At 47.3% G+C, this 23037-nt stretch overlaps 2 protein-coding genes across 3 annotated transcripts in view; one reads left to right on the forward strand and one right to left on the reverse strand.

The window, feature by feature from the left end:
* FKBP15 (FKBP prolyl isomerase family member 15) overlaps positions 1-5878 on the reverse strand; it is a 37003-nt gene extending 31125 nt beyond the window's left edge. The window contains exon 1 of the mRNA XM_066580091.1: positions 5746-5878. Coding sequence (XP_066436188.1) covers positions 5746-5795 — 50 coding nt within the window. The 5' untranslated portion in view covers positions 5796-5878. The remainder of the gene's footprint in view (positions 1-5745) is intronic.
* A 210-nt stretch (positions 5879-6088) lies between these two features.
* Positions 6089-23037, forward strand: part of SLC31A1 (solute carrier family 31 member 1) — a 33609-nt gene continuing 16660 nt past the window's right edge. The window contains exon 1 of one of the 2 annotated variants that reach the window (XM_066580093.1): positions 6089-6186. The gene's annotated coding sequence lies outside the window, so the exon portion shown is untranslated. The remainder of the gene's footprint in view (positions 6187-23037) is intronic. The other variant, XM_066580094.1, reaches the window with a different exon arrangement.

Genomic DNA, 23037 nt, shown 5'->3' on the forward strand with positions numbered 1-23037 from the left:
ATATTGGAAACTGTGAGAATTTGAGATTATTATATAGTGGCTGAAATCCCCCCCTCCCCCCAGTCTGTTACAATGTATCAGTCAGCTGTCCAGAGGGTTTGGATACAACTGTAGCAAACCCTCAGCTGTGAAATGTATCTACATGTAATCAGTAATGTTCCCATTTCCCTGACAGCAAGCAGAGGTCTTATAAGGTAAGGATGTGATGACTACCGCCCGCATCACCCACCTCCCTGCCGGCGTGGCACTGACCCGTGCTGCTGTTGCCAGTTATAGTCCATCTTCCACGGTCGGGCCGCGCTCTCCCCCGCTTCTCCCGGGTACTCCTCCGTCGGCCCCGCGGTACTTATTACTTCATGTAGTTCTACCTCCGCAGTCCAAGAAACCGGCGCCGAACAAACTGCATCGTCTTGTCCGCGCCGAGAGAAGCAGGATGTCCCATAATCCGATTAGCTCGCCAGCTGACACCACTTTGGGCCGCGCCATTATCTCCCCAGCGCCATAATTTGATTTCACACCACAATGACTGTTCTTCACCCACAACGGGGGGCGCGATCACTGCGGGGCTTATAGCATCACTAACAGCCACTAGGGGGCGACTGGCAGATTACAGAATCACCTCACAGACTCCCTGCTGGGTTTGTAACCACTAGGGGGCAGCGGTTTGGTTTCATGGCCACAGATTAGCCAATGGAAACTAGCCAGTAGGGGGCGATGATTTCATTACTGCCCAGGGATAACATGGCATTAGGGGCCACTGTTTAACTGCCCCCCCAGCTAATTAGTGGGCGCCCCCTAGTGGTCACTTATCTATAGACGTCCATCATAGGAGGCGGGACGCCACTACATAGCCGAAGACACCCAGGTGACAAGCAGTATGGCCGCCGTTACCGACTCCACAGGCTTGTCACCCAGCTTTCTCAGGCCTCCGAATGTCAAATATAAAGTATGGAAGAGAGGTCCGTCACCACATCAATAGTGATTAGTCTGGGTAAGTTGGCTGACAACCAGTATGGCTGCCATTACTGATGTCACAAGAGTTGTCACTCAACTTTCTCATGCACCTGAACGGCAGATCTCAAGCCCTGAATGAAGAGAGCATTGCTACATAACTTGGCAGATCTCCAGTCTGTGGACTTGGGTGCCGACTCGTATGGCGACCAACACAGCCGTCACTGGGGAGGACACCCAGCTTTCTCAGGCTTCTGAATGTTACATTCTGCTGCCATCAAAGTATAGAAGGGAGGTGCATCACCACATCATGAGGCGGCTGTGCAGTGCAGTCTGGGAAATGAGGTGACAACCTGTCGGACATTCATTATGGCCGTCACTGGGGTGGTCACCCGACTTTCTCCGGCACCTGAACGGTAAATTCAAGGACAGGTTTATCACCACATCACTATGCAGGTCTACAGTGATCAATTTTGAAAAGCTGGGTGACAACCTATACGGCCACCATTACTGATTCCACAAGGGTTGTCACCCAGCTTTCTCAGGCACCTGAATGGCAGCTCTGAACTACAGAATGAAAAGCGCTTCACCACACAATTTGGCAGATTTCCAGCGATCAATCTGGGAACCTGTATGTTAACCATTCTAATTGCCGCTGGGGTTGTCACACAACTTTCTTGGGCCTCTGAATGGTAAATTCAGTATAGAAGGAAGCATGTCAGTGCATCACTAGGCAGTTCTGCAGTGACCAGTCTGAGAAAGGTGGGGGATAACCTTTATGGCCACCATTACCGATTACACAAGGGCTGTCACCCACCTTTCTTAGGCACCTGAATGGCAAATTTGAAGTATTGCAGGAAGTACAACTCTGCATAAACCGGCAGATTGCTGGGATCAGTCCAGGAACTTCAAGAACAACTCCTATGGTGACAATTGCAGCCACTGCTGGGGTTGTCACTCAGCTTTCTGGGGTCCCTGAATGGTAAATTCTGTAATCATTACAGTAGAGATGGAAGGTCCATCAATCGGCGGTTCTGCGATGGCCAATATGGAAAGCTGGGTGATAACCCACATGGCCACCATCACTGATTTCACGAGGGTTGTCACCCAGCTTTCCCAGACAAATCGGAACTGCTAAACAGACTTATTTAAAGAGACATAACTGCATGGAACACGGGGCGCTCGGGGGCAGTGTTCCATCATGAGCCGAGACCCTATCGATTGCTGGAGTTTTCAGGCCAAGGAAATAACCCGACCCCCATTTCTGGCTTCACCCAGCTTTCCTTGTGCCCTGAATGGTAGTAAAAGCTCTAATGGGCATATACAAGTAAAGAGAGGAACCGCCTGGCATTGCAGCCACATTGTGGGAAAGCTGGGTGACAGAGAAAAACTGGTAGACGATGACTAAAGGAAAAGCTCCCAAGACGCCGGAGCCGCGGTCAGCTGACACGGATCAGTCACACCGCGGATTACTTCTGCTTTTTGGTGTTGGAGTCACCAGGAGGAAGAGGCAGCGAGGCGCAGCCATGTGATACAATCTATTGTTCTCTGGTATCGGCTTGTAGAAAGGCTTTACTGATGGCTACAATGGGCTACCAGGAAGTTCACACCTCCGTGATACATCAGCCGAGTGCAGCGTTGTCCCCCATCACCGGGGGTCTCGGCACAAGGGCCCCCCAGATCTGACAACCACGGGTACTCCGGGGTAACTGGGGTTGCGCCATCTTTTCAGGCGGAAGGACTTCTACTACATTACGGAATCGCTACTTCAGCGATTTCCCCAGCTACGATTGTCACTGGAGACTGAAAGTGATCCCGGTGTGTGAATGGCGCCTCTGTGCGGAGTTACGCAACGAGCTGGCGCTGCGCCAACATGGGGCAATCAGCGATTCCTTGTAACGGCAAAGCCGACTTGGGAGTTAAAGGGGACCGCGTGAAGGTGCCGATCGCGGCAGGAAGGAGGAATCGCCCACGTGGATCTTCCTGCCCTGGCACTGCTGAAAAGCCAGGAAGAGCGTTCTGCACCTCTAAGGGCGCGCTCACACGGGCGGACGGAGGGGGCTGGGATACGTGGGGAGAGAAGAAGAAAAACACATCATTTTCACACACCGACTGCGCATTCTGCGGTTACGGTTTTAGGAGCGTTCCCGGTGCTCTTCACACAAAAACTATACAAAAGCGTTCCGGATGATTTCTGGCGCCGCCGTACGTTCTGCGCATTCAGGGCGGTTTTACACGATCCCATAGACTTTACAGAGACCGGCAGCTAAGCTCACGGGCCGACGGTGGGTGATGTGGGTGTGCTACTGAGGGGCGCAGTAAGTAGTCCGCCCATTATATAATTAGAGCAGGAGGACTACTTACCTCACAGCTCAGTGCATTCACAGAACACTTACATCCCCGGACGCAGACGGTCACCGACTATCAGCCGCAAGCAGAGGGGATGGAAGAAGAGGAGATCACAGTAATGACCAGCTTGGGTCTGTGAAAAAAAAGTGGGAGAACAGAAAGCCTCTAGTACCCTGCTGTACCGCCTCCAGCTTGCATATAAGATGTGATATATCCTGAGCCCGGTCACCTTGTGTGCCCCCATCCACTGGTCCCAACACCCCCTAACAGTCTGGTCAGACATTCCGCTTTACTGGTGGTCTGTAGGGGGCGTCCTGAGTCCGGTCACCTTGTGTGCCCTCACACATCCACTGGTCCCAACACCCCCTAACAGTCTGGTCAGACGCTCCTCTCTGCTGGTGGTCTGTAGGGGGCGTCCTGAGCCCAGTCACCTTGTGTGCCCCCATCCACTGGTCCCAACACCTCCTAACAGTCTGGTCAGATGCTCCTCTCTACTGGTGGTCTGTAGGGGGCGTCCTGAGCCCGGTCACCTTGTGTGCCCCCATCCACTGGTCCCAACACCCCCTAACAGTCTGGTCAGACGCTCCTCTCTACTGGTGGTCTGTAGGGGGCGTCCTGAGTCCGGTCACCTTGTGTGCCCTCACACATCCACTGGTCCCAACACCCCCTAACAGTCTGGTCAGACGCTCCTCTACTGGTGGTCTGTAGGGGGCGTCCTGAGCCCAGTCACCTAGTGTGCCCTCACACATCCACTGGTCCCAACACCCCCTAACAGTCTGGTCAGACGCTCCTCTACTGGTGGTCTGTAGGGGGCGTCCTGAGTCCGGTCACCTTGTGTGCCCTCACACATCCACTGGTCCCAACACCCCCTAACAGTCTGGTCAGACGCTCCTCTCTGCTGGTCGTCTGTAGGGGGCGTCCTGAGCCCGGTCACCTTGTGTGCCCTCACACATTCCCTGGTCCCAACACCCCCTAACAGTCTGGTCAGACGCTCCTCTCTACTGGTGGTCTGTAGGGGGCGTCCTGAGCCCGGTCACCTTGTGTGCCCTCACACATCCACTGGTCCCAACACCCCCTAACAGTCTGGTCAGACACTCCTCTCTACTGGTGGTCTGTAGGGGGCGTCCTGAGCCCGGTCACCTTGTGTGCCCTCACACATCCACTGGTCCCAACACCCCCTAACAGTCTGGTCAGACACTCCTCTCTACTGGTGGTCTGTAGGGGGCGTCCTGAGCCCAGTCACCTTGTGTGGCCCCATCCACTGGTCCCAACAGCTCCTAACAGTCTGGTCAGACGCTCCTCTCTACTGGTGGTCTGTAGGGGGCGTCCTGAGCCCAGTCACCTTGTGTGGCCCCATCCACTAGTCCCAACACCCCCTAACAGTCTGGTCAGACACTCCTCTCTACTGGTGGTCTGTAGGGGGCATCCTGAGCCCGGTCACCTTGTGTGCCCTCACACATCCACTGGTCCCAACACCCCCTAACAGTCTGGTCAGACACTCCTCTCTACTGGTGGTCTGTAGGGGGCGTCCTGAGCCCAGTCACCTTGTGTGGCCCCATCCACTGGTCCCAACACCTCCTAACAGTCTGGTCAGACGCTCCTCTCTACTGGTGGTCTGTAGGGGGCATCCTGAGCCCGGTCACCTTGTGTGCCCCCATCCACTGGTCCCAACACCCCCTAACAGTCTGGTCAGACGCTCCTCTCTACTGGTGGTCTGTAGGGGGCATCCTGAGCCCGGTCACCTTGTGTGCCCCCCCATGTACTGGTCCCAACACCTCCTAACAGTCTGATCAGCTCGGCCGGTTGCGGACAATTCATGGATACGACCATCCAGCTTCTCCCACCCCAATAATGCGCCCCCTCTGGTAACGGGGTGAAATCTCTTCTCTGCGTCGTAGAGGCGTCTAGTGGTCAACAAGCTCTACAAGCGGAAGAAGAGTCAGTGCACACAAGGGGCCCCGGACCCCCCGTTACTCACGGTCTCAGCGCTGCAGGAGAGCAACAAGTCGCAGACCAGTAACAGCCATCATAATGGAAGACTTCACTGACAGCAAGCAGAGTTGTAGACGAGGATTAAAACCTGATTCCCAAAGTCTGCAGAACCTTTAATGACGGAGGTCCGGTGGCAGTCAGACGGACGCGGCATCCACTGCTGACTGCTTCCATCGACCATAAGGATGGCATGACCCGCCGGTGGCGCAGGAAGAGCCGCATGCTGTCAGCGGTCAGCGGCATCCATGACACAACCGCATCAGACACGGAAAAAATAAGCGTAGGAAAGTCACATGACGCAGCGCCAGAAGTCACGGGGCCCCAAGAAGGTGGAACTACAAGTCCCAGCAGTTCCAGGCTGCTGGGAGTTCTGGCTCCACAGGTTTGCAGTGTAACTTGATGGAACTCTATGCCATGTCACAGTGAGGGGCCCTCCTCTGAGGGGCCACTTACCCTCCTGTAGGGGACAAGAAGTCGGTATCCTCCTCATCCGGCCCGAACATGACAGCAGCCCCACCGGCAGACCAGTCAGCTGCCTCTTCCGGGCTGCCTGACAGTCACAGGGCGATCAGCTGACTCCCTGCGCTCCGCCTCCGCGTTCTTACTTTACCGCCGCCGTAAAGCAAATGTCGCGAACTGTCTTTAAAAATAAAATCTGTCACGTAGCGCCTTTCTGGAACGCAGGACTGAGTCATTCACACCTAGCTGTGGAGAACCAATGGGAGCACGTGATCGGCAGGGGAGGGCGTGGTTAGGCGAGTGCATTCATTGAGGGAGTACAGTAAGCTCCGCCCGGCGCTGTCGTGAGTGGGCGGGGTCTGCTCGCGGATGTGCCAGAGCTGAAGTCGCCGCTGCTGTGGACTTCGGAGGTGACAGCGGTCAGCAGGGGAGCAGGTGAGAGCGGCGGGCGGCGGAGGTTATGGCCAGGGAGATAACTCCCCTTACACTATACGTGGCGGGTGGGATACTCTGCACCCTGCAGTCATGGAGCAATGCTCTGCAGAGCTCCCCTTAGACTATATATGTGGCGGGTGGGATACTCTGCAGTCATGGAGCAATGCTCTGCAGAGCTCCCCTTAGACTATATATGCGGCGGGTGGGATACTCTGCACCCTGCAGTCATGGAGCAATGCTCTGCAGAGCTCCCCTTAGACTATATATGCGGCGGGTGGGATGCTCTGCACCCTGCAGTCATGGAGCAATGCTCTGCAGAGCTCCCCTTAGACTATATATGCGGCGGGTGGGATGCTCTGCACATAATCTGCTTTCCTCAAAATTTTTGATCCCCAACCCAAAATAAGTAAATATTGGGGCGCCCCATGACTTGGATCCAGAAGCCACGGGGGGCATCAAGATGATGTTAACCCTTTCCAATCCACTGTCTGAAGACCTTCTGATTGAAGGCTGTACAGCTCTGATATCGGAAGACGTCCGGCAGGGTATTCTTACTGTAGATTACTGGCCGCTCTGTTGTCGGGGGCCTCTCCAGCATGTCCCATACCGCAGTACTGCCTCTAGCCAGCAGATGGCGCCATTGTATAATGACAGAAAGAGAGAGCCCCCTAGGAAACTCTGAATCCAAAATTGGACTGCAAAGGGTTAATGGTGTCTCCCCCTTTTTCTGCACTTGCCCAGGTGACACTTTTGGGTACCTTGAGCGTCCGTACGCTGGCATCGTTGTGGGGTCTCATGATAACGGGTGTGGTTTCTCGCCCGCAGCCCCCCGTGTCCCCTTACATTGTGACCCCCCCCCCAGGATTCCTCGCTCTCTGCAGTGGGAACCCCAAAAACGTAATATCTGACCGCGCTGAATCCGACCTGCTGCGGCGTCAATGAGGGGATCAGCGGCTCCTGGGAGTACCGGACTGACGGACAGTGTGCCCCCTGGTGGCGGCGCTCTTTCACCTTCGGACCGTTGTGTTACATTGATGCGCTGAGGGTCCTCAGGGAGGAGTCTGTAGGGACGGAGTCCGGGTGCATTATGTTGGTGAACTTCCCCTTTAAGGTAAAGGCACCCTCCCCGGAGTCTCCAACGTCCGTCGCTCCTCGGTTATAGTTCGCGGATCTCGCTGCGCTGCGGTTGGGATCCAATTAAAACAATTACTTTGTTCTTTGGCGTCTTGTAATTAGCACTTCTTTAATGACTCTGCCTCGTAAACTGCGGGGGGGGGGGGGCTGGGTGGAGACGGCGGCGGACCGGCCTCTGGCAGAGAAGGGTTTGTGTGACATATTGGTGGCCCGCCAGCGCAGGTCATCGGCTGCTGATAAGGCTGCAGTTATTGGTGGTGAGTAATATGTTATATGAGGCACTGCTTGTGAGGTCTGACCGACGCAATATCTGCATAGGGGGGCCACTTGGGCGCTACCTCCATAGGGGTGGAGGGGTGCGCTGGGGCGGTACCTGCATAGGAGGGGGGTGCGCCGGGGCGGTACCTGCGTGGGAGGAGGGGGGTGCGCCAGGGCGGTACCTGCGTGGGAGGAGGGGGGTGCGCCGGGGCGGTACCTGCGTGGGAGGAGGGGGGTGCGCCGGGGCGGTACCTGCGTGGGAGGAGGGGGGTGCTCCGGGGCGGTACCTGCGTGGGAGGAGGGGGGTGTGCCGGGGCGGTACCTGCTGTGCCGGGGCGGTACCTGCGTGGGAGGAGGGGGGTGTGCCGGGGCTGTACCTGCGTGGGAGGAGGGGGGTGTGCCGGGGCTGTACCTGCGTGGGAGGAGGGGGGTGTGCCGGGGCTGTACCTGCGTGGGAGGAGGGGGGTGTGCCGGGGCTGTACCTGCGTGGGAGGAGGGGGGTGCGCGGGGCGGTACCTGCGTGGGAGGAGGGGGGTGCGCCGGGGCGGTACCTGCGTGGGAGGAGGGGGGTGCGCCGGGGCGGTACCTGCGTGGGGGGAGGGGGGTGCGCCGGGGCGGTACCTGCGTGGGGGGGAGGGGGGTACGTTTGTGGGGGGGGGCCGCCAGGGCGGTACCTGCGTAGGAGGGGTGTGCCGGGGCGGTACCTGCCTAGGAGGGGGGGTGCGCCGGGGCGGTACTTGCATAGGGGGGAGGCTGCCAGGGCGGTACCTGCATAGAGGGGCTGTGAGTGTTTTGGCAGTAATACGTTACAAGAGCGCGGTATGCTGGGTAATACCGCCGTATAGCGTCATACAGGGGAGATGCAGACCGGGCAGAGGGACCATGTGGCCCCTGTCCACCGCAGGGAGTGCCAACAACAAGCATCAGGACTGGACTGCAGAACAATGGCAGATGGTGCCCGGTCGATGAGTCGCGGGTCCCATCATGTGGGCGGCCGGGCGGCACTTACCGGGCGAGTAGGCAAGCTGGCAGGCTGTGTGATGGGCAATGCTCTGCAGATGTGACACGTACCGCCTGCCTAACCTTGTACATACAAGTCCCCCATCATGGCGGCGGGATCCCTGATGGCGGCGCCCCCAGCAGGATAATGTAGGATAATGTACGCACTGCAGGAACCCACATGACAGCAGCAACTTCTCCTCCCAGATCTCATCCGACCTACGGAGGCCGCAGCAAATAACTTCTAGGACTCTTCTGGTGGAGTCCGGGCCCCGGCGGCTCAGAGCGGGGCCCATGTTGTGGGGGGCTTCATTGTTATGGCTTTTCGATGTCTGAATGTTTCTTGCTATATAAGGAACACGTAACACTACTGATACCAGCATGCAATGCTCATGTAATACCGCCAAATACCGCCTGCATGCCTGGTGTGGCGCTGGGCCGTGCTGCAGTAACATACTCCCCCCCCCGTGCTGCTGCCACACAGGACCTACCTATCTAATGACGTACCGCACGCACTTCATATTGCCCAAATAATGCGCCAGCGTCGGGCGGGGGATAGGCTGCTGCTCCCACTGCAGTTGAAAATGGTCCTTCCTGATCTTGGCAAACGCAGGTTTAATGCCTGCCTTCAAGGACGGCACCCAGATTATATCCGCTGGGCACCGCAGCCTCTGGTCAATAGCCCCCTGTGCCGCTGATTCCCTCTGTGGGTGATGTCTGCGTGTGATGGAGATCGTTCTGTACTTGCTACAGTGAAGGTCGTCCCGTATTGTCCCAGGTACGTCTGTGCATTGCTGTGGGGTGACTCTCTCGTGGGTACATTGGGGCATCACTGTGGGGTGACCGTCTCGTGGGTATGTTGAGGCATCGCCGTGGGGTGACCCTCTCGCGGGTACGTTGAGGCATCGCCGTGGGGTGACCCTCTCGCAGGTATGTTGGGGCATCGCCGTGGGGTGGCCCTCTCGTGGGTACGTTGAGGCATCGCCGTGGGGTGACCCTCTCGCGGGTACGTTGAGGCATCGCCGTGGGGTGACCCTCTTGCGGGTACGTTGAGGCATCGCCGTGGGGTGACCCTCTCGCGGGTACGTTGAGGCATCGCCGTGGGGTGACCCTCTCGCGGGTACGCTGGGGCATCGCCGTGGGGTGACCCTCTCGCGGGTACGCTGGGGCATCGCCGTGGGGTGACCCTCTCGCGGGTACGCTGGGGCATCGCTGTGGGGTGACCCTCTCGCGGGTACGCTGGGGCATCGCTGTGGGGTGACCCTCTCGCGGGTACGCTGGGGCATCGCTGTGGGCTGACCCTCTCGTGGGTACGCTGGGGCATCGCTGTGGGGTGACCCTCTCGTGGGTACGCTGGGGCATCCCTATTGTTACCCTAGGGGCATCATAGGCAGATTTGTAGCCCAAGAATGAGGTTGTTGGCAACAAGGGCTATGGCGTACGTTTTTTGTCAGAGCTGAGCCCTCCAATTGTGCCACTTCTGTGCCCTCAAAATGGTGCGCCCGTATGCCGTCATATATATATACAGCAACTCTCCCTGAGCCCATGCGGTCCCTGATTGGCCCTTGCCCTCGCTCGCAGTACAGCTGACCCCCGATGTACGGATTTTGGTGGCGAATCCACCACCTCGTTAAGAACCGTTGGATTCCGCGTGTTATCGGCGATCTAATTGACATTCTGTGGATTTATATTCCGCGCCGCGCGTCATTTTGTTCGTGTTTTTCTCGCGGTCTGTGGACCCGCTTCGCTGCCCCTGTAGATGCCGCAGGTTTTCCGTGTAGACACGTCTGCTGGGAGCTTGGCCGCTCCTTCCTGGCATTGTCCCTACTGACTTTTGGGGTCATGCAGCTCCCTGTTGCGAGTCTGAGATTACTGGATCATGTGACGGCGGTTTACGTGCGGCGGCGGCGATATCCCTGTACTTGTGTTGTACAGCAGCCCCCCTCCACCCCCACTCACTTATTAACCCTTTCCTCAGCCACCTCTATGAATACCTACGTCCTGTAATCCCCATAATCCAGCGTGCAGCTACAGCAGCGCCGTGTCTGGTAATAACGGGTACTGCGGCCGTCCGGAGGGCCGAAGACTGGGGGTAATTTTACATAGACTATGTATAAACCCTGATCTGAGAACGGAGCGCCAGGGGGTGAGATACGCCAAATGTATGAAGAAGGGCCCGGAACGTGAGATCTACACCGACTGCTCGCCTACCGGGGTGACTGATGGTAATCCTCCCAGGCCAGCGGACTGATACAGACCGCGGGGGCGGCTGGCCGGACTATTTTATCTCCTGACCTTTATATTAACGCTTTCTAATCCACTTTGTATCCTGGTTTTCCTAGGGAGCTTAATCTTTTTCTGCCGTTATACAACAGAGCTATCTGCTGGCTAAAGCCAGTACTGCATGAGGTGACACATGGGATAGGCTCCGACAGCAGAGAGGCTGGCAATATACAATAAGAGAACCCCAACATCGGAGCTGTACAGCCATCAGAATGTCTTAAGACGTCAGACAGTGGATTGGAAAGGGAATGCATCATATTTGTCACACGGCGGGGGGAGGCTGTAATAGATGGAGTTTGGGTATTTTATGTTACTGGACATGGAGGCTCTAGTACCCTGTTGTACCGCCTCTAGCTTGGATACAGGATGTGATACTGGTGGGCATGGAGGCTTCAGTACCCTGTTGTACCGCCTCTAGCTTGGATACGAGATGTGATACGGGGGGAGGGGCATGGAGGCGGGGTCTAACTCAGCTGTAAGAACCTAAAACGTAGGGAACTTTTGATACCACGGGCGTGTAATGCAGATATTAGACCGCTGGCCATGGGAGGCCTCCTATAAACCATTCATAGTAATCTGCTTTAATTCTGACCGTTTATTTCGGTCCCGTAACCTCTGTGTGAATAAACCCTCCGGATCGCAGGACTCCCGGGATTTGGTAATCAGACATCACAGGAGTCCATGCAGCAGATTGGCGCATCTTCCTGGGCAGCGTGTACCCAAGCCCACGTATGAGTACAGTCGGCGGTGTGGACATCGCCTCCTGCTTGTTTTACTTGGCGCCTGCAGTATTTGTCGTAGCGTTTGCTTTCATTCCGCTTTGTCAACTTACTGTCAGCTGAAATAGTCCGTTCCATCGTCACCGTCACTCGCACACAAAATAACGGTCACCGTGCACATGGCGACTAGAGAGTTAACAACGCCAACCATACGGGTAAGGGCGCATCCACGCGTCTGATCTGCCGGAGAGAAATCTGGTGAGATATGGCGTCAATAAGGACCGATGGATTTAAAGGATGTAATTCACGAGTATTCTGTATTTTCTTCCACTCGGACTGAAGTGTGCGCTGAGGTGTAGCGGGGGATCGTGTCGCGCTGAGGCGTAGCAGGGGATCGCGTCGCGCTGAGGCGTAGCGGGGGATCGCGTCGCGCTGAGGCGTAGCGGAGGGGGGATCGCGTCGCGCTGAGGCGTAGCGGAGGGGGGTCGCGTCGCGCTGAGGCGTAGCGGAGGGGGGTCGCGTCGCGCTGAGGCGTAGCGGAGGGGGGTCGCGTCGCGCTGAGGCGTAGCGGAGGGGGGTCGCGTCGCGCTGAGGCGTAGCGGAGGGGGGTCGCGTCGCGCTGAGGCGTAGCGGAGGGGGGTCGCGGCCCGCTGAGGCGTAGCGGAGGGGGGTCGCGGCCCGCTGAGGCGTAGCGGGGGGGGTCGCGGCCCGCTGAGGCGTAGCGGGGGGGGGGGTCGCGGCCCGCTGAGGTGTACTGAAAATATTCACTGTCCTATAGAAAACAATGGGATTGTCGAAATGCGTCAAATGTAAAAACCGCGAGTGTTTGTGTGGCCTATAATGGCGGCTTTCACACGGCTGTGCGTTGCGAGACGCAGTGTGAAACTAGCCTTCCGCAGATCTCCTCCGCATGACCGAACCCTACTACTATTGGAGCAGCGTGATTTCTCACATACGCGGAGATCGCGTGTCGCAGTAATGCAGGTTTTGGGGGGTTTTTTGCACATTGCGACACTCCTAGCAGAAATGGCAGCATTACAAGCGCCATATCCATCTGGTTTTGTCGGACTGATGCCTCCCTCGCCCGTATCAATGCCCTGCGGCCACATTTACACCGCTGGGTGCGGCATTGGACCGAGAAACTGGTACCGATATTGCACTTGCAAAGTTGTGATTTATACATGCGTGTGATGCGATTTGCAAGAAAACCGCATTTCCGCACTCGCGATTTTTCAAACACCGTCCAATGGAAACATTCCATCGCCCTCGTACGCGACGCCATTTTATTTATTTATTTTTTCATCTTCATTGGTAATAATGGCGCCAAAATGTAGAACTTGATGCGATTCTTTCCCCTCACAGCGAGATAAAAGTCACAAGTATAAATGTTCTCGTTTACAATAATGGGTTCTGTTTACGTGAATCCTGCCATGCACAACACTCGCACCGGAGAATCGCCTGCCTACCGCGCGTTTACACGGGGTGCGCAATATCCGTCTGAGGAGGGTGGACTGATGCCACCATTGTAAACCTGCGGCTTTTATACGAGGACGATGCGCTTCACAAGAAAATTGCCTCCCTTCGCTGCACGCGGAGTTTTCACCATTATCCCCTCTGGAAGCAAAACCGCATCACATCGCAAAAAGCGCGAATCCACCAGAGCGCGATGCAGTTACTTTCTGCCCCCCCCCGTGGGAAAGAATTAGGCGATTCAACAGCGCTGCGGAAGAACAACTGTCCGTATACAAACACTCATTAAAAGCATGCAGCTTCTGTGCATCTCGTTAGGCAGAGACCTCATGCGGGGTGATCGCCCGTGTAAGTGCAGCCTAAATAAGCCCAATTACATGGTAGGGGCCGGGCAATGCCATCTGGGATAGCGGGATGAGGCCTCTTGTGTTCGCCGTATTGGTTGTTGCCCAACTTTCCTTGATCTTCGAGTTAAGGTGCGACAGATTAACCCCTGTGTGACTGTCTCTTTAAGAGCTGTTTACGCATAGTTGTGTTTTGGAAGCTGGAGCGTACCATTGTGAAATCCAGGGGGGGTTATTTGTATTTTGTAACTTGTTTAATCACAGTAATTTGAAACATTTTCTGGAAATCTCCTCTGAATCCTGAAACACTTTGTCCACAACCGTCTCTAATGGCCGGAGCAGAGAGCGGCGCGGGGTACTTCTGTGTATTATGAGCGCACTCCGGGTCATTGTAACATGAATCACGTCAAAGTTGCATGTTGCCGCATAGCACAGAGCTCTAAAGGCCCTTTTACACGAAATGATTATCATTCTAAAAAATAATTGAAACGAGTGAAAATGTCCGATCATCGTTGCGTGTAAAGCGGCCAGCGAGCCAACAACAGGCAATAATTCGGTCGCTTTTTTCGTCCAACGTTCACTTCATGCAGCATAAGGATCGCCGTTGCCTCGTTCGCTAATCGTTGGGTTTAAGTAATGATCGTTCAGCCGCTCTCACTGATGCAGCGAATGCGAACGTCTGAACGAGCCGACGATGTATCTGCCGGTATAAACAGGCGCACGAACGAACTCTGACCTTTGTTCTAACGTAAATTGTTTGGTGTAAAGGCACCCCGAGTGTTTGTCCAATTCAGTGCCGTTTTATAGGAAAGTGTCGATTTATAGAATCTCTGGGCTGAAAGTCCACCAACAGCAAAAGATCTTCTCCGTGCCGCCCGGCCGGGCGTCTCCGTAACCACATCAACATGTCACCTATCATCAAATATCTGGTTGTTTTACACTCCGGCTCCTCGGACACCAACAAGCAGAAACCTCGTTATCCGGATAATTCTGCAGCGCAAATCGGGAACTGCGCCAAACAATAGTGATTGAGTGTTTGGGGGCTAATGTGAGATAAAGGGGCAGCCACAGTCACTCTGGATAGCAACAGCCCTGGTAGAATATTCTATATCATAATCCAGAACTGACTACTGTAATACTGCCACCCCCACCTCCATATACAAGAATATAACTACTATAATACTGCCTCCTATGTACAAGAATATAACTACTATAATACTGCCTCCTATGTACAAGAATATAACTACTATAATACTGCCTCCTATGTACAAGAATATAACTACTATAATACTGCCTCCTATGTACAAGAATATAACTACTATAATACTGCCTCCTATGTACAAGAATATAACTACTATAATACTGCCTCCTATGTACAAGAATATAACTACTATAATACTGCCCTCTATGTACAAGAATATAACTACTATAATACTGCCCCCTATGTACAAGAATATAACTACTATAATACTGCCCCCTATGTACAAGAATATACCGATTATAATACTGCCACCCCCACCTCCATATACAAGAATATAACTACTATAATACTGCCCCTATGTACAAGAATATACCGATTATAATACTGCCCCCTATGTACAAGAATATAACTACTATAATACTGCCCCCTATGTACAAGAATATAGCTACTATAATACTGCCCCCTATGTACAAGAATATAACTACTATAATACTGCCCCCTATGTACAAGAATATAACTACTATAATACTGCCCCCTATGTACAAGAATATACCGATTATAATACTGCCCCCTATGTACAAGAATATAACTACTATAATACTGCCCCCTATGTACAAGAATATAACTACTATAATACTGTCCTCCATATACAAGAGTATAACTACTATAATACTGCCCCCTATGTACAAGAATATACCGATTATAATACTGCCCCCTATGTACAAGAATATACCGATTATAATACTGCCCCCTATGTACAAGAATATAACTACTATAATACTGCTCCCTATGTACAAGAATATAACTACTATAATACTGCCCCCTATGTACAAGAATATAACTACTATAATACTGCTCCCTATGTACAAGAATATAACTACTATAATACTGCCCCCTATGTACAAGAACATAACTACTATAATACTGCCCCCTATATACAAGAATATAACTACTATAATACTGCCCCCTATGTACAAGAATATAACTACTATAATACTGCCCCCTATGTACAAGAATATAACTACTATAATACTGCCCCCTATGTACAAGAATATAACTACTATAACACTGCCCCCCTATGTACAAGAATATAACTACTATAATACTGCCCCCTATGTACAAGAATATAACTACTATAATACTGCCCCCTATGTACAAGAATATAACTACTATAATACTGCCCCCTATGTACAAGAATATAACTACTATAATACTGCCCCCCTATGTACAAGAATATAACTACTATAATACTGCCCCCTATGTACAAGAATATAACTACTATAATACTGCCCCCTATGTACAAGAATATAACTACTATAATACTGCCCCCTATGTACAAGAATATAACTACTATAATACTGCTCCCTATATACAAGAATATAACTACTATAATACTGCCTCCCATGTACAAGAATATAACTACTATAATACTGCCCCCTATGTACAAGAATATAACTACTATAATACTGCCCCCTATGTACAAGAATATAACTACTATAATACTGCCCCTATGTATAAGAATATAACTACTATAATACTGCCCCCTATGTACAAGAATATAACTACTATAATACTGTTCCCTATGTACAAGAATATAACTACTATAATACTGCCCCCTATGTACAAGAATATAGCTACTATAATACTGCCCCCTATGTACAAGAATATAACTACTATAATACTGCCCCCTATGTACAAGAATATAACTACTATAATACTGCCCCCTATGTACAAGAATATAACTACTATAACACTGCCCCCCTATGTACAAGAATATAACTACTATAATACTGCCCCCTATGTACAAGAATATAACTACTATAATACTGCCCCTATGTATAAGAATATAACTACTATAATACTGCCCCCTATGTACAAGAATATAACTACTATAATACTGTTCCCTATGTACAAGAATATAACTACTATAATACTGCCCCCTATGTACAAGAATATAACTACTATAATACTGCCCTCTATGTACAAGAATATAACTATTATAATACTGCTCCTATGTACAAGAATATAACTACTATAATACTGCCTCCTATGTACAAGAATATAACTATTATAATACTGCTCCTATGTACAAGAATATAACTACTATAATACTGCCCCCTATGTACAAGAATATAACTACTATAATACTGCCCCCTATGTACAAGAATATAACTACTATAATACTGCCCCTATGTACAAGAATATAACTACTATAATACTGCCTCCTATGTATAAGAATATAACTACTATAATACTGCCCCTATGTACAAGAATATAACTACTATAATACTGCCCCCTATGTACAAGAATATAACTACTATAATACTGCCCCCTATGTACAAGAATATAACTACTATAATACTGCTCCTATGTACAAGAATATAACTACTATAATACTGCTCCCTATGTACAAGAATATAACTACTATAATACCGCCCCCTATGTACAAGAATATAACTACTATAATACCGCCCCCTATGTACAAGAATATAACTACTATAATACTGCTCCTATGTACAAGAATATAACTACTATAATACTGCCCCTATGTACAAGAATATAACTACTATAACACTGCCTCCTATGTACAAGAATATAACTACTATAATACTGCCCCCTATGTACAAGAATATAACTACTATAATACTGCCCCCTATGTACAAGAATATAACTACTATAATACTGCCCCCTATGTACAAGAATATAACTACTATAATACTGCCCCTATGTACAAGAATATAACTACTATAATACTGCTCCTATGTACAAGAATATAACTACTATAATACTGCTCCCTATGTACAAGAATATAACTACTATAATACTGCCCACTATGTACTAGAATATAACTACTATAATACTGCCCCCTATGTACTAGAATATAACTACTATAATACTGCCTCCTATGTATAAGAATATAACTACTATAATACTGCCCCTATGTACAAGAATATAACTACTATAATACTGCCCCCTATGTACAAGAATATAACTACTATAATACTGCTCCTATGTACAAGAATATAACTACTATAATACTGCCCCCTATGTACAAGAATATAACTACTATAATACCGCCCCCTATGTACAAGAATATAACTACTATAATACCGCCCCCTATGTACAAGAATATAACTACTATAATACTGCTCCTATGTACAAGAATATAACTACTATAATACTGCCCCTATGTACAAGAATATAACTACTATAACACTGCCTCCTATGTACAAGAATATAACTACTATAATACTGCCCCCTATGTACAAGAATATAACTACTATAATACTGCCCCCTATGTACAAGAATATAACTACTATAATACTGCCCCCTATGTACAAGAATATAACTACTATAATACTGCCCCTATGTACAAGAATATAACTACTATAATACTGCTCCTATGTACAAGAATATAACTACTATAATACTGCTCCCTATGTACAAGAATATAACTACTATAATACTGCCCACTATGTACTAGAATATAACTACTATAATACTGCCCCCTATGTACTAGAATATAACTACTATAATACTGCTCCTATGTACAAGAATATAACTACTATAATACTGCCCCCTGTGTACAAGAATATAACTACTATAATACTGCCCCCTGTGTACAAGAATATAACTACTATAATACTGCCCCCTATGTACTAGAATATAACTACTATAATACTGCCCCTATGTACAAGAATATAACTACTATAATACTGCCCCCTATGTACAAGAATATAACTACTATAATACTGCTCCTATGTACAAGAATATAACTACTATAATACTGCTCCTATGTACAAGAATATAACTACTATAATACTGCCGCCTATGTACAAGAATATAACTACTATAATACTGCCCCCTATGTACAAGAATATAACTACTATAATACTGTCCCCTATGTACAAGAATATAACTACTATAATACTGTCCCCTATGTACAAGAATATAACTACTATAATACTGCCTCCTATGTACAAGAATATAACTACTATAATACTGCCCCCTATGTACAAGAATATAACTACTATAATACTGTCCCCAATGTACAAGAATATAACTACTATAATACTGCCTCCTATGTACAAGAATATAACTACTATAATACTGCCACCTATGTACAAGAATATAACTACTATAATACTGCCCCTATGTACAAGAATATAACTACTATAATACTGCCCCCTATGTACAAGAATATAACTACTATAATACTGCCCCCCTATGTACAAGAATATAACTACTATAATACTGCCCCTATGTACAAGAATATAACTACTATAATACTGCCCCTATGTACAAGAATATAACTACTATAATACTGCCCCCTATGTACAAGAATATAACTACTATAATACTGCCCCCTATGTACAAGAATATAACTACTATAATACTGCCCCCTATGTACAAGAATATAACTACTATAATACTGCCCCCTATGTACAAGAATATAACTACTATAATACTGCCCCTATGTACAAGAATATAACTACTATAATACTGCCCCCTATGTACAAGAATATAACTACTATAATACTGCCCCCTATGTACAAGAATATAACTACTATAATACTGCCCCCTATGTACAAGAATATAACTACTATAATACTGCCTCCTATGTACAAGAATATAACTACTATAATACTGCCTCCTATGTACAAGAATATAACTGCTATAATACTGCCTCCTATGTACAAGAATATAACTACTATAATACTGCCCCCTATGTACAAGAATATAACTACTATAATACTGCCCCCTATGTACAAGAATATAACTACTATAATACTGCCCCCTATGTACAAGAATATAACTACTATAACACTGCCCCCCTATGTACAAGAATATAACTACTATAATACTGCCCCCTATGTACAAGAATATAACTACTATAATACTGCCCCTATGTATAAGAATATAACTACTATAATACTGCCCCCTATGTACAAGAATATAACTACTATAATACTGTTCCCTATGTACAAGAATATAACTACTATAATACTGCCCCCTATGTACAAGAATATAACTACTATAATACTGCCCTCTATGTACAAGAATATAACTATTATAATACTGCTCCTATGTACAAGAATATAACTACTATAATACTGCCTCCTATGTACAAGAATATAACTATTATAATACTGCTCCTATGTACAAGAATATAACTACTATAATACTGCCCCCTATGTACAAGAATATAACTACTATAATACTGCCCCCTATGTACAAGAATATAACTACTATAATACTGCCCCTATGTACAAGAATATAACTACTATAATACTGCCTCCTATGTATAAGAATATAACTACTATAATACTGCCCCTATGTACAAGAATATAACTACTATAATACTGCCCCCTATGTACAAGAATATAACTACTATAATACTGCCCCCTATGTACAAGAATATAACTACTATAATACTGCTCCTATGTACAAGAATATAACTACTATAATACTGCTCCCTATGTACAAGAATATAACTACTATAATACCGCCCCCTATGTACAAGAATATAACTACTATAATACCGCCCCCTATGTACAAGAATATAACTACTATAATACTGCTCCTATGTACAAGAATATAACTACTATAATACTGCCCCTATGTACAAGAATATAACTACTATAACACTGCCTCCTATGTACAAGAATATAACTACTATAATACTGCCCCCTATGTACAAGAATATAACTACTATAATACTGCCCCCTATGTACAAGAATATAACTACTATAATACTGCCCCCTATGTACAAGAATATAACTACTATAATACTGCCCCTATGTACAAGAATATAACTACTATAATACTGCTCCTATGTACAAGAATATAACTACTATAATACTGCTCCCTATGTACAAGAATATAACTACTATAATACTGCCCACTATGTACTAGAATATAACTACTATAATACTGCCCCCTATGTACTAGAATATAACTACTATAATACTGCCTCCTATGTATAAGAATATAACTACTATAATACTGCCCCTATGTACAAGAATATAACTACTATAATACTGCCCCCTATGTACAAGAATATAACTACTATAATACTGCTCCTATGTACAAGAATATAACTACTATAATACTGCCCCCTATGTACAAGAATATAACTACTATAATACCGCCCCCTATGTACAAGAATATAACTACTATAATACCGCCCCCTATGTACAAGAATATAACTACTATAATACTGCTCCTATGTACAAGAATATAACTACTATAATACTGCCCCTATGTACAAGAATATAACTACTATAACACTGCCTCCTATGTACAAGAATATAACTACTATAATACTGCCCCCTATGTACAAGAATATAACTACTATAATACTGCCCCCTATGTACAAGAATATAACTACTATAATACTGCCCCCTATGTACAAGAATATAACTACTATAATACTGCCCCTATGTACAAGAATATAACTACTATAATACTGCTCCTATGTACAAGAATATAACTACTATAATACTGCTCCCTATGTACAAGAATATAACTACTATAATACTGCCCACTATGTACTAGAATATAACTACTATAATACTGCCCCCTATGTACTAGAATATAACTACTATAATACTGCTCCTATGTACAAGAATATAACTACTATAATACTGCCCCCTGTGTACAAGAATATAACTACTATAATACTGCCCCCTGTGTACAAGAATATAACTACTATAATACTGCCCCCTATGTACTAGAATATAACTACTATAATACTGCCCCTATGTACAAGAATATAACTACTATAATACTGCCCCCTATGTACAAGAATATAACTACTATAATACTGCTCCTATGTACAAGAATATAACTACTATAATACTGCTCCTATGTACAAGAATATAACTACTATAATACTGCCGCCTATGTACAAGAATATAACTACTATAATACTGCCCCCTATGTACAAGAATATAACTACTATAATACTGTCCCCTATGTACAAGAATATAACTACTATAATACTGTCCCCTATGTACAAGAATATAACTACTATAATACTGCCTCCTATGTACAAGAATATAACTACTATAATACTGCCCCCTATGTACAAGAATATAACTACTATAATACTGTCCCCAATGTACAAGAATATAACTACTATAATACTGCCTCCTATGTACAAGAATATAACTACTATAATACTGCCACCTATGTACAAGAATATAACTACTATAATACTGCCCCTATGTACAAGAATATAACTACTATAATACTGCCCCCTATGTACAAGAATATAACTACTATAATACTGCCCCCCTATGTACAAGAATATAACTACTATAATACTGCCCCTATGTACAAGAATATAACTACTATAATACTGCCCCCTATGTACAAGAATATAACTACTATAATACTGCCCCCTATGTACAAGAATATAACTACTATAATACTGCCCCCTATGTACAAGAATATAACTACTATAATACTGCCCCCTATGTACAAGAATATAACTACTATAATACTGCCCCCTATGTACAAGAATATAACTACTATAATACTGCCCCCTATGTACAAGAATATAACTACTATAATACTGCCCCCTATGTACAAGAATATAACTACTATAATACTGCCCCTATGTACAAGAATATAACTACTATAATACTGCCCCCTATGTACAAGAATATAACTACTATAATACTGCCCCCTATGTACAAGAATATAACTACTATAATACTGCCCCCTATGTACAAGAATATAACTACTATAATACTGCCTCCTATGTACAAGAATATAACTACTATAATACTGCCTCCTATGTACAAGAATATAACTGCTATAATACTGCCTCCTATGTACAAGAATATAACTACTATAATACTGCCCCCTATGTACAAGAATATAACTACTATAATACTGCCCCCTATGTACAAGAATATAACTACTATAATACTGCCCCCTATGTACAAGAATATAACTACTATAATACTGCCTCCTATGTACAAGAATATAACTACTATAATACTGCCTCCTATGTACAAGAATATAACTACTATAATACTGTCCCCTATGTACAAGAATATAACTACTATAATACTGCCCCCTATGTACAAGACTATAACTACTATAATACTGCCCCCTATGTACAAGACTATAACTACTATAATACTGCCCCCTGTGGACAATACTGTAAGTACGGACACATTGTTGAGCAGTGTTTTGATATATACGGTTATAGACAGGTTGGCGTCGGGGGTGACATAATGGCTGATGTGTTCCTGCTAATCCTCCGTCTTGGCGTTGGTGTTGGAGTTTCTCGGTGTTTCCTCACAGATTCCTTATTTCCTCATTCCTTGGTTAGTTTTGCGGGTGACTGAGGAGCCGTGTGTGATGGGTGGTGGGGCGGGCGCTGCGCTGCACATGTGGGAGCTCAGATCAGCATTTTCTGTCTTTATAT

Source organism: Eleutherodactylus coqui, chromosome 10 (assembly GCF_035609145.1).
Source record: "Eleutherodactylus coqui strain aEleCoq1 chromosome 10, aEleCoq1.hap1, whole genome shotgun sequence".
Lineage (NCBI taxonomy): Eukaryota > Metazoa > Chordata > Amphibia > Anura > Eleutherodactylidae > Eleutherodactylus > Eleutherodactylus coqui.